This window comes from Chenopodium album, chromosome 4 (genome assembly GCF_948465745.1).
Source record: "Chenopodium album chromosome 4, dcCheAlbu1.1, whole genome shotgun sequence".
Taxonomy (NCBI): Eukaryota; Viridiplantae; Streptophyta; class Magnoliopsida; order Caryophyllales; family Amaranthaceae; genus Chenopodium; species Chenopodium album.
The window spans coordinates 62161209-62174731 of record NC_137837.1 but is presented as its reverse complement, the minus strand read 5'-3'; the positions used below and the strand labels follow the sequence as shown (position 1 = coordinate 62174731).

Genomic DNA, 13523 nt, shown 5'->3' with positions numbered 1-13523 from the left:
GAAGAAATCATCCTTATGTTAGTTATAGTGTTGTGATTGTACTCACTGTATATAAAATTACCAAAGTTATATATTCTTACTATAATTATTAATCTTTAAATATGTACTCTACTTGCTAAAATATATTAAACTTACTCAATAAATGGTTGTACTTCGTCACAATTATTCAACACATAATAGTGAACTTCTTCCCATTCCTTTGTTGTAAATAATCGAGGACATTCCTTTCCAAACGCTCTACCCCTTGTCTCAAATATAGGTAAGGAATCAGTTTGAAAAATGTCACGATCATCATAAATTCCGTCTTGTTTGTTTGTCTCTATATCCTACATATATCTTGAGCAAAATGTTAAGCACTCCTCTAAAAGATAATGGCCCTCTGGGTGACCTTTGTTACGTACATACCCTTTTAATTTTTCCGAGATACCTGTTAAAAAAGGAAAATTTATTAAATTCCATATGTATTTATTATTATTATTATAAACACAAAAAAACTATGAAATTTATATACCTTTCAATGGGGTACATCAAACGATAATGAACTGGCTTGCAATCAGAGCTTCACTTGCAAAGTGTATGGATAAGTGTACCATGATCACAAAAAAAGGAGGAAAATTCTTTCAAGTTCACAAACGGTAACACCAATTTGCCTTTCCAGCTTCTCTAACTCATCAATCTTACAGCACATATATGGCAATTACATAATCAATACTATACCACAATATAACAATGAAACGAAGTCCATAACTACAATTAATAAACCAAACAATCAAGACTTTATAATATAGATAATTTATAAGTTATAAGAAAAAGTAGATAATATATAAGTGATAAAAAAAATGCTTGATTGATTAGTTAATGATTTAAGAATACATTGGCTATATGGTATTTTTATTTTACTGAAGGCACTTTAAATAGATTAATGATAATTAGAGTACAAACAACGAACCAAGTTTTGTGAGCAACCAAAGCCATTATCCTTGAACAATATAATAACAACTCATATCATGTATTCTTCTGACTTTGCTAAATCATCATTTGCCTCACAAATTGGTAAATCGTTATATATTGGGGCTGGGAGTATTTACTTGGTGCGGATGATCATTTTCTTAATCAAACATAATCCCTTTGAATACATGTCCTCCTATGTGTACTACTGCTAAGCTCTTTGATATGCATACTCATCCGTTTCACTTGTTTTCAACACAAAACATTGTTGTATGTTGTACATTCTTCTATATCTCTTCTTTTTCTAACACAAATCATTAATATACACAGATTTAATTTTACCAAATTCAACCACTATTATACATATTTAATTTCACCAAATTCAACATTGTTAAGTTTTAAATTTAAATCATTATTCAAAATTTCCCTTAAGTGTAATAGTAGATAATAAGCATTGCATCAAAGTTGATACATTTCATAGCATTCGATTTCAATTCGACAATTAAAGTAGTCCATTCTTAAAAAAAAAATAATAATAACCCTAAATTCTCAATTCAATTAAAAATATTAAGAATACCCTTAAATTCAAAATAACAAAAAAATACACAAAAAATTTTACTTCTATTGATAATTAAACAATTAAATTACCTTGGAGAGTGATGTGTACTCTGACAAATCAAGTTCGGCTGCTAATTCCAATAGCTAATTTTCTTCGTCTTACTTTGCCAATCTGTATGATAATTTTTTGAAATTGTTTAGGGTAAAATTACGGGAGGAAAATTTGGTAAAGAAGATATTCAAGGGATAATTTACCACATATTTCACAAATTAGGGAAATTTTAGGAGCGAATAACTGATGAAAACAAAAAAAATTCCCTCTCAAAATTTGGGGCTGGTTTAGTTTCGAAAATTCCCTTATTTAGGAACAAATTCCGCCAAAATTATCATGAAGATAATTATGAAAAGTATTTTTTTCATTTTTTTTAATTGTTGAGATTGAAGATAACTTTGGAAAATTTGGTGGGTTTTTACTAAGTATTTCTTTTTGGGGAAATAATGGCGGAGGATACGAAGATCCTTTGCATTGTTGGGATATGTAAGGCTTGTAATAACAAAACTATAAGCTAATTACCTAAGTACTCTTTATTTTTTTTTTTTAAAAAAAAAAACGTACTCTAAGTGGCTGTTCTAATTTAGGGTCTGTTCACATTTACTGAACTGAGCTAAAATGAAATGAACTGATTGGAGCTGAATTGAACTGAATTGAAAGGAGCTGAACTGAAATGAACTGAGCTGAAATTCATTATTGGTGGCTAATTAAGACGCTAATATCACTTTTAATTTCCGCCAAAACACTAAAATTATTTAGGATTATTCTCTCAACTTTCCAACCTAAACCTTTTTGCTTTTGTAATTAACAATTTCACAATCTCGTGAATCACAATTGTCATTGCTCAACCCAATTTGCAAATTCCTTTAATACACCTAGAATTATTCTCATTGTTTTTGTTTTTTAATTTGATGATATTGGAAAAACTCTGGTTGTCATTAGTTCTAATATCACAAATCAAGAAAAAGAATTGCAATCTGAAACACATGCACAGGTAATATGATTTACTCATATTGTACTCCGCATTTTTTTTTCTTTGCTTGATAAATTAATTCTAGATAACCATGTTGAACAAAATTAATTTTGTAGTTATTTTATACAATTTGTTTCGATTATTCTCTTTTTCTTAGTTTAATTTTTTCCAAATGAATCTCAATCGAATTCTAAGGTTAATTTGATGAATAAATGCGCTATTTATATATAACTTATTTTAAAATTGAGTATTCATCCTCAATGTTAGATCTGTATGTGTGACATTTTTTTAAGGTGTTTTTTTTTTTTAATGTTGATCTTAGTGTTGTTTATGGTCTTGAATTTGCACTAATAAATTTTGTAGATAATTTGAGGGTTTTTTTTTTTTTTTTTTTTTTTTTTTTTTTGTGCTATTTATCTCATTTTTCGTAAGAACCAACTCGCCAGGTTATTTTTTCTGTTGTGGTGATTCCTAGTTCAAGTAAGCTGAATTGATAAAGCTAGTCGGTATTAGAATTTTATTGTGCCTAAATTGATGAATATATGCGTGCGTTATCTATCACCCTGGTTTTTCAATGGTATAAAATTATACGAGTAACATAATTTTTGCTTCTTTATAAGTTAATTAAATTTCTTTTATTTGAAAGTATTTGGGTTGTGATTGTGAAATTGTTGCTGTAATTAATAAATAGGTTTCTTTTGGTTGTATATTAGTATCATTAAAGAAGGTTGTATTGGTTTTGCCAAGACTTTGATTTTTTTTATTTCAATTTAGTCCGAGAGACATTGTAATCAAATGGGGACTTTTTGATTTTAGAGGTTAGGAAAATTGGAGGACAGAGAATGTGTTTGAGGGACATATTGTACATCAAATGTAATGTTTCCAAGGAATAATTAACTGTCAATAGCACCATAATATTTAATGTTAAATAGAAACTTTTAGGGGCAACGATATTTTTTGTAAAGGCAACCATAATTTAAATTATATTACAAATAACTTTTAAAAGCAACATAATATTTATTATAACTAAAAATAACTTTTAGAAGCAACATAATATTTATTATTACTAAAAATAACTTTTAGAGGCAATTACATTTTCATTAATGCAAAAAATGAACTTTTAAACGCAAGTTTGAATTCACTAATGTTAAAAGTAACTTTTAGAGGCAAAAATAATGTCATTGACACAAAAAAGTACATTAAGGGGCATCTTATAAACCACTAATGCAAAAAATGACATTTAGGGACAATCATAGTTTTATTGATGCTAAATATATCTTTTAGAGGCTAGGAAAAATTATTTGCCTCAATGTGTTGCCTCTATAAATAAATTTTCTTGTAGTGTAATCGAGTTGAGCAGCTCGCGAGAAACTCGAGATCGACTCGGTCAAAACTCAACTCGAGTTGGCTCGACTCGTACTCGACTCGACTCGAAACCTTAACGCGCACGAGTCGAGCAAGCTATAACTCGATTCGATAAGCTCTTGAGCAGCTCGATAATATTTTATTGTTAAAATATTATATAACAATTTATAAGAAAAGTAAAAAAAAACAAACAAACAAACAAACAAACAAGTAAAACAAATAATACTGAAGCGGGGCATAAAGAAATTAAAAAAATATATAGCAATAATTATATAACAAAAAATAAAACACTCCTTCGTAATTAGCAATACTAGAGTACTAGAAATCCAAGGTTTTTGTAAATCAGATGCCTCAACTCATTTTTACCAAATCAAATTATGCTTCATTTTTCCCAAACCAAATAATGCCATGTGTGCGCCCATTAATGAAATCAAGTTATGGCATTGAAAGTTTGTTGACTAACGGCATTGAACGTGTGGTATAGTCCGTGAAGTCCAGCTATGCAAGCCTATTCATACGTGGATGCTTAGTCAAGGGTAGTAATCCAACTCAACAGGGCAATTTGACAATAATATCCTCAACTTAATAGGCTGAAATACCATAAATGACCTTAGATTGACAAAGTTTGTCAATCATGAATATTAACATGGAATTCCCCTTATAAAATCGCTATTAGGCACTCAAACACCAATACTATCTATCCCTGGATTCAATGACTTCTCTAGAATACTTGCTTTCCTGAAATAAGTTGTATTAGTTGACAGATCAACCATTAAGTGTTAAAGTTGACCAGTTATTGATAGTACTCCCTCCATCTGGGATTGATATGATAACTTAATAGTTGGAAATATTGGTCACCTTAGAAAAATATTATAATTGGTTCTAAATATTACCCTCGCTTGAATGGTGTGGCTGTAAAGCTTGATAGGCAGTAGAAGCTTATATTCATTAAGAGGCAGAGAGCAATATTTATACATAGGAGTCCTAACCCTACAACAAGTAGGATAGGAAATATTCTAACTTATCACATAATATATATCAAATATATTCTTCCCTTATTCTCCTAATACCCCCCCTCAAGTTGGAGCATGTAAGTCACAAATGCCCAACTTGCCAAGTAAATACTCAAATTGTGAAATGCCCAAAGCCTTTGTAAAAACATCGGCCAATTGTTCCTTCGTCGAAACATATGACGGATCAATCAAACCCTCTTGAATCGCATCCCGTACAAAGTGGCAATCAATCTCAATGTGCTTTGTACGTTCATGGAAAACCGGATTCCTGGCAATATGTAACGCAGATTGACTATCACAATAGAGTGGAATAGCCTTTGTATGATGCACACCCATACTCAATAATAAAGCTTTGATCCACTTCAACTCATAAGTTATCGCAGCCATAGAGCGATACTCGGCCTCTGAAGATGATGTGGAAACTGTGCCTTGCTTCTTTGTCTTCCAGGAAATAGGAGAGTTTCCCAAAAATACCAACCAACCTGTGAGAGAGCACCGAGTCATAGGACAAGCTGCCTAATCAGAATCACACCAACCAATCAAAGACAACTCACTATCTGAACGGAGTAATATTCCCTGTCTCGGGGTACCCTTCAAGTACCTGATCACTCGCAATGCAGCTTCCCAGTGCTCTTGTCGTGGCTCATTCATAAATTGCGATAAAATATGCACTGCATAAGCCAAATCGGGACGAGTAACTGCCAAGTATATGAGTCGTCCCACTAATCGACGATACGGCTCAGGGTCATCTAAGACTGCTCCATTTGCACGGCCAAGGTGATGATTTTGAATCATCGGAGTTGGAGCAGGCCAGGCTTACTACCCAACAAACCCGTATCATTAATAATGTCTAGAGCATATTTTCATTAGGAAAGAAATAAACCCTCAGAGCTACGGGCAACCTCAATACCAAGAAAATATTTCAGAGCTCCAAGGTCTTTCATATGAAAATAAGAACCAAGATAATCTTTAAAGGCCTTAATCGCAACGGAATCATTCCCAGAAATTATCAAATCATCAACATAAATCAAGATATTCAATTGAATGGCACCCTTAGTATATGTAAAGAGTGAATAGTCGGAGTATGACTGCAAAAATCCGTACCTAGTCAAGCCAACGACCAATTTGGCAAACCAACATCGAGGCGCTTGTTTTAGGCCGTATAAAGATTTCTTGAGACGACATACCTTACCAGGGGAATCAGACTTGAATCCCGGAGGGAGCTTCATATAAACCTCTTCATTCAAGTCACCATGCAAAAATGCGTTGTGGACGTCCATTTGATGTAACTTCAGTTCTTAGATGATGCAATTGCCAGAAAAGAACGAACAATCACTATTTTTGCTACAGGGGCAAAGGTCTCATCATAATCTATCCCTTCCACTTGATGATTTCCGAAGATAACCAATCGAGCCTTCAGTCTTTCAATGCTACCATCGGACTTATGCTAGATTTTATATACCCACTTACACCCCAAAGCTTTCTTATCTGGGGGAAGGTCTTCCATTACCTATGTACCATTATCTTCTAAGGCACGGATTTCCTCTTGCATAGCCTTACACCATCCGTCATCTGTCATTGCTTCTTTGAAAGAGGAAGGCTCTTTCCCTGCTGTAACGGCTGCAATAAAATTTCGGTGTTTCACAGAAAATTTGTCACAACTAACATAATATGCTATAGGATACGAAATACCTGAGGGAGGTGAAGATGTAGACTTAGGTGAGACGGGGGAAGGACTTTGCGTGAACACTGTATGAGTGACGAAATCTCTGTGCTTGACGTTTGGAAACTTCTGCCTGAAACCACGGCCTAAATTTTCATCGACGGTCCCTGTGTCATGAACCGCAGAGTGAGAGTTTTCCCCCCTGCATTCGGCACCACAGCAGGCACAATACCCAGCTGCTGCTCCTGTGGTTCCGGCTGCACAGCAGGTACATCGCCTTGCTGCTGCTGCTCTGCTATTTGCGGCTGGGCAGTAGGTACCACAGCCTGCTGCTGCTGCTGCTCCGTTGCTTGCGGCTGGGCAGTGGGTACGAGCCTTGTTGAAGGCTTCAAGTTCTCATTGCTATCAAATATAAGCTCTGAAAAATCGGTATTTATACCCACCTCATGTTGAATATTCTCAGGCACAAAATTGGTAGCCACCGTATCCAAGTATGGGAATGTATTCTCAAAAAATTTAACATCCCTCGACACAAAAAATTCCTTAGTGTCTAAGTCAAAAAGACTCCAACCCTTCTTGCCAAAAGGATATCCAACAAAAATGCATTTCCTACTTCGACTAGAAAACTTATCGCCCTTGGCACGTTGATTATGAGCAAAACACAAAGAACCAAACACACGTAATTCCTTAAAAGATGGTGGATGACCAAATAACACCTCATAAGGGGTACACTTATTCAAAATTCTAGATGGAGTTCTATTAATAACATGAGCGGCAGCTAAAACACACTCTCCCCAAAAATCAATCGGCAAACCACCTTGAAATCTAAGAGCCCGAGCAACATTAAGGATGTGTTTATGTTTTCGTTCTACCCTCCCATTTTGTTGAGGAGTGCCAACACAAGACTTTTGAAACAATATCCCATTTGCCAAAAAATAATCTTGCATACAATTAATTCAGTGCCATTATCACTACGAACAATTTTTATTTTCTGTGAGAATTGTCGGTCAATCATAGCAATAAAAGACATAAACATCCGAAAAACTTCCTTTTTATCAATTAATAAATAAATCCAAACGGCTCTAGAAAAATCATCCACTAGAGTCAAAATATAACGAGCTCTACAAGAAGAAGTTTGGTCATAAGGACCCCATAAATCACAATGAACTAACTCAAAAATTCGAGTTGATTTATTTTCACTTAAAGGGAAACTACTCCTAGCATGCTTAGCACGATGGCACACTTCACAATCTTTATTCAAACTACAAGTAGTATTACTAAAAAAAGGAATCCACTTCACTACTTTCTCGGAAGGATGTCCCAACCTACTATGCCAAAGTTCCATAGAAGACGAGCTGTTGGCTCCGCACGCAAGTATTAAAGTCCACCCCGTCTTTCACCCGTGCCAATCACCTCCCTCGTCTGTAGGTCCTGTATAGCACATGTAGATGAGTTAGTTAAGACACAACAATTTGATTCGTCACTTAACTGTGACACCGAAATTAGATTACAATTCAATTTAGGTACGAAGAGAACATTAGTGAGGGTGATTGTGTTTGTAAGTACAACATCACCCTCCTTCACTGCCATAACTTGTTGTCCATCAGGGAGACCAACAGGGAGAGGGGTAACTTCCTTGACATTGGTCAAATAAGAAATACACCCCGTGACATGATGCGAGCAACCCGTATCAATAATCCACTCACTGTTCAACCGATTAGAAGGAGGCGGAGGAGTACCAAAAGCGGCCACTAAAGACTGTCATTGCTCGGCAGAGAACCCCGACAACTGTGGTGTGCTTGCGCCAACAGGGGGTGGCGTCGCGTTTGCCATGACAGCACCTCTTCCCCGGCCAGCAAGAGGAGGTGCACTTTTACCCTTTGCGACTGCCTTAGAATCCTGACTAGAGGAACCATATTTCTCCGTGTACCAATATGGAACTCCATGAAGCTCAAAACAAGAAGTCGTGTCATGTCCTGACTTGTGACAATGCGTACAAGTCAGTGTTGCCTTCTCCGCACAACTCAGACGTGGTTTTAGGCGCTGCTCCATACGTACAGCAAAGCCCGCAATCTCTGGCTTCTCGTCACGCACCTAAGAAATACCCCTTACCCTTTCATCCTGCGAAACTTGTTGATATGCTCTGTTTAAGGTGGGCAGGGGATCCTGTGATAGGATGTTGGAGCACAGAGAACCATAATACTCCGAGTAAAGCCCTAACAAAAATTGTTGCAAGCTATCATTCTCACGACGCAACTCATGTTGACGACCAACACTACAAGTGCATATCCCACACTTACAACTAATTAGGGGTTCATATTTAGCAAGATCGTCCCACAAAACTTTCAATTTTCCAAAGTAAATTGCCACAGACATGTTCTTTGTTTGCTCACATCGATTAATTTCAGCCTTCAATTGTTGAATTCGTGGCCCATTAACCACACAAAACCTCTCATTCAAATCATCCCATAATTGTTTAGCATTGTCATAGTTCGAAAGCAAGGATTTAACCTCGGGATCAATAGTATTCATGAGCCACGAAACAAGCATACAATGGATCATGACCCAATCGTCCTTTGTTGCAGGAGGTACGACATCATTGATTGTACCATCAAGGAAACCAAATTTTCTGCGAGATGAAAGAGCCACATAAAACGCGTGAGCCCAATCATCAAAATTTTCAAGCTTTAGACGCACAGGGGTGATAAACTCACCAGGTTTGTCCTGCGCACCGAGGTAAAAGGGGGAGTTAGGTTCTATTTTTGCTGCTGGTGGTGGTGGCGGGATGTCGTCGCCAGCCATAGTTTATTTTAGGTTAAAAAAAAACTGCTCCGATACCATGTAAAGCTTGGTAGGCAGTAGAAGCTTATATTCATTAAGAGGCAGAGAGCAATATTTATACATAGAAGTCCTAACCCTACGGCAAGTAGGATAGGAAATATTCTAACTTATCACATAATATATATCAAATATATTCTTCCCTTATTCTCCTAATAGAAAGCATATGAGAAGACATCTTATATAGAGGGATAATATAGAGAAATCACGGTGATCATCAATTTTGAGGGGTCAAGAATATGTGAGAATTAACATTGTATGGAGTAGACATTATAGTACATTTACCACTCCACAATTGCACAACATCATGCTTATGAGCAACAATGTACTTACACAAGTAGCAAACATCTAACTTATACATTTTGTGTTTATTAAACAAACTATTAAGAATCAAAGAAATGGTTACAAACCTCGCCTTAAAATTAAAGTCACAGGACCAGGAAGGAGCGTGTCAAGCAAAGTATTAGGAAAATGATTTGTAAATGCAAAACGATTTAATTCTGACACATCCCCAACACATATTGCAAGAGGGCTAGTAAGCTTGCGGCCTTTGATTTCATAAATCCTGTTTATAGCTTAGTTGGGAATCGAGTAACAGATAAAAATAATATCGACAGGAAGAAAATAAAGTACGAAAATAAAGAAAAATAAGACACAATATTTTTACGTGGAAAAGCCTCTTAAACTAGGGAAAAACCACGATCCCGATCTTAAGGGACAAAACGTCACTATCATATTTTTGGGAGTACAAAGGATACCACTACAACTATAATATTAGACAATATGTGTTTAGGAAAAAGTGCTACTAATAAACCACGGTGGGCGCCAAAAAAAAAAAAAAAAAAAAAAAAAAAAAAAAAAACTGTACGCAATAATTTCAAGCGTTAACCCCTAGCTTGAACCCCACTGTGATCATACACTAAAATACAGTGGCGTCCAAAAGGGAAGAAGATGGAGCCAAAAGAGTCGTCAACAAGTTTTAGGAACTTGTAAACCGTTCCCAGGGTGAAGGTTACACCCCTTAACGATCCAAGAGATCGTCAACTCCATATGGTCTTGAACCAAATAAGGGTTCGGGGATGAAGGTACAAATCCAACCTAAAAGAGAGATTGAACCTGCCCTAATAATAAGCCTCTACTTTATTCAGATCGTATTCATGTGCGCTTTCTGACTAACATGCAATCAATAGGATTAACCCTAAACCTGTTTATCTATGTTGGTTGAATTTAATGCACAAACAAATCTATTATTGGCGATCACTTGAATTATAATCAAATTAATCCTAACAAGATTATTAATTATCTTATATAAGCGTGATTACAAGTACAAATTCCCTTTAAGCATGCATAAAAGGCGTGATCAAGCAATAAAAATAAATAAAATCAAGTAACATAACAATCATAAATAATAAAATTATAATCATAACAATCATAATTAAAAATAATCATCATAATAACAATCATATGAATAATCATGTTAAAGCATAGCAAGATCCTAGGCATGATACTAACAAGATTAATAGCAAACCCTAGCATGTCACTAAACAATAAAAATCATATCTTTAACCCTAACATGATACTAACAATCATAAATATTAATAAGAACATAGGAAGAATCATACTTTTAATCAGACTTGATATTAAATTTACCCTGGACATGATACTAGGAATATCAAAATAACAATCTCAACATGATTTCTACATCATAACATCAATGAAAAACCATTAAAGCACTTACTTTGATGCCTCGTACCTCTTTCTAATAACAAAATACACACGTTAGTAACTTCAAAGAAAATAATAATAAAAACAACTAAATTAAATAATGGAAATAGAGATTTGGGACCAAACCCTCATAAATTAAACCTTTCACATCTAGGTCAAAGGCAACTTCGAATATGGCTAGGTGTTTCTAGATCTAATGAATGCGGAATTTTCAATTTGAGAGATGCTAGTTTAGAAAAGAGAAAGAGAGAGAGAGTAATCAAGAGAATTTTGATGAGAGTTGGCGATTGATTATTGAAGAGAATGAGAGAGAATTGAAAACTGGTTGTAGGTGAATACTGGTTATTGAAAACGGAGTTTTTAATACGTTATTTATAGAGAAAATTAGCCAAAAAGATAAAATATCAAAACAGAGTCTGGCGCATAAAAAAAACGAACCAACGCCAATGCTGGCTGTTGGCGCCAGGCGCCAATGCTGGCGCCAGGCGCTACAGCTGCCGTTTGGCGCTGATTCAGAAAATCACGCATTTTCTTAATATCAGATAAAAATTGCCGTACAGGAGGATAAAATTGTATTTTCCTCAAAAATGCTCTTTGATGTTAATTAAAACTCTGAAAAGTCAACAAAAGTCAATTTATCAATGCTAATTGAATTAGGAATGAAAAGAACCTTCTAGAAGAATCTAGAAGACTAAAACCATTCCTAATTGTATTAGGAATGATAAATCTATATTAGGCCCTCCCCTAGATCATTGGGCCGCATATAAGGCTCAAACCGGGCCCAGTTTAGTAAATTGGCCATAACTTCCTCAATATTCATCGGAATCGGGCTTATAATATATCGTTGGAAAGCTCTTGTCAAGCCCCATCCAACTACACTATTATTGGACCCATATCATGGACCAACCAAAATGGATTGGCTATTTTCTTAAAATAAGTTTTCAAAAACAGAGAAAAGAGAAAAGAAATTAAAACTATCCGCAACACTAAACTTTCCACACTTTCACTTCATTCGATTATGATTCGACGCGAAAGGTACTCATCATTGGGTTTGGTTTTGGGGAGACATAAATGGGTGTCTACAGAAGCCCCCACTTTGACTGAGTTTGGAGAAACGCGAGTTTTGAAAACAAAAGTCAAAGTATCGATAGGGACGGAGAATGATTCAGAACGTTTTGCGATCCTAAACCACTCTTGTAACGCCGATACCTGCAAACTAGCTTTAGTTAAACAGATAAAAGAGTTAAGAAACGCATATCTTGCACCGTTGAGCACACGTCTCTGAAAGTAACCGATTTGTTGCTGCTTTTCCGTTGTTTTTTATGACCTCCTGCAAGCTAGAGAATGTCATCCCGCTTGAAAACCGCTATTCTTGTAACTGCTTCCAATATAGAAGACTGCTTCGCTTGAAACGATCCTCTCCCGCTATGATAATATTCCACGTCCAAGGGAATACCATTGAAGATTATTTCGCTTGAAACAATCTTCTTCCACTTTATGACCATCCTCTACGTCTAAGGGAACATGATCGAAGACAACTTCGCTTGAAATTATCTTCAGTTGTTTGTGATAACTCTCCACAAGCCAGGGAATGCTGCCGAAGATATCCTCGCTTGAAGCTATCCTCATTTATTGCGATAATTTTCCAAAGGGAATTACCGAAGATCTCCGCTTGTCGATCTTTAAAAGCTCGCTTGAACTTTGCTCCCGCTATGCCTGTACGTCGACGCTTTTGTTGCTTGTGAACCCGTACGTCGGTGCTTTTGCTGTGATGACAATCCTCTTTTCTTTGGGAATAGTTGCCAACACAACTCTTGTATGGTGTACGAAAATCCGATTTAGGGAAAGTTGTCAATGCTTCGTAACAATCCATCCTTGGAAATGTTGCCACGATGGAGCGACAATCCGTATCTCGAAAAATTTGCCAAAATCCAATTTTGGGAAAAGTAGCCAATACTTTGTAACAATCTGTCATAAGAATTTTGCTACGATCGACAATCCACATCTTGGAATATAACTCTTGAAAGCAATCCACCTTGGAAATTTGCCAACGCTATGCGACAATCCTTTTAGGAACATATTGCCACAGTTGACAATCCGCGTCTTGGAACATTTGCAAAAAAGAGTCGACCGACAATCCACTTCGGGAAAATTTGCCACTTGCTGAAATGAATGACAACCCGCGTTGAGGAACCTTTGCCGAAATTTATGATGAATAGAGTCCTACAACAATCCTTTGGGAAATTTTGCCATAGGGAACTGGGTGTATGACAATCCAATCTCGGAAAACTTGCCAATGAGTCGATGAATGTATGACAATCCGAACTTGGAAAAACTTGCCAAACAAAGAAGGAGCACGACAATCCACACTTGGAAACCTTGCCAGAG

At 35.9% G+C, this 13523-nt stretch overlaps 2 protein-coding genes across 2 annotated transcripts; both read right to left on the bottom strand.

Annotated features, from left to right (window-relative positions):
* Window positions 1–6419: 6419 nt before the first annotated feature.
* LOC145627994 (uncharacterized) lies at window positions 6420–7519 on the bottom strand. Its single transcript, XM_081680330.1, has 2 exons — window positions 6805–7519; window positions 6420–6739 (listed from the first exon to the last, which is right to left on the bottom strand). The coding sequence occupies exons 1-2, from the start codon at window positions 7517–7519 to the stop codon at window positions 6420–6422; spliced, it is 1035 nt and encodes a 344-aa protein (XP_081536456.1).
* A 1147-nt stretch (window positions 7520–8666) lies between these two features.
* On the bottom strand, window positions 8667–9374 carry LOC145627993 (uncharacterized). The gene has a single exon (XM_081680329.1). It carries the CDS (start codon window positions 9372–9374, stop codon window positions 8667–8669), a length of 708 nt encoding a protein of 235 aa, XP_081536455.1.
* Window positions 9375–13523: the final 4149 nt, after the last annotated feature.

Excerpts from the sequence above, each read along its gene's own strand:
- LOC145627994 (XM_081680330.1), bottom strand. The coding sequence starts at position 7,519 with ATGCAAGATTATTTTTTGGCAAATGGGATATTGTTTCAAAAGTCTTGT. Across the intron at positions 6,740-6,804 it reads ACCACAGGAGCAGCAGCTGG|GGACCGTCGATGAAAATTTA; the intron begins GTATTGTGCCTG and ends TTCATGACACAG.
- LOC145627993 (XM_081680329.1), bottom strand. The coding sequence starts at position 9,374 with ATGGCTGGCGACGACATCCCGCCACCACCACCAGCAGCAAAAATAGAA.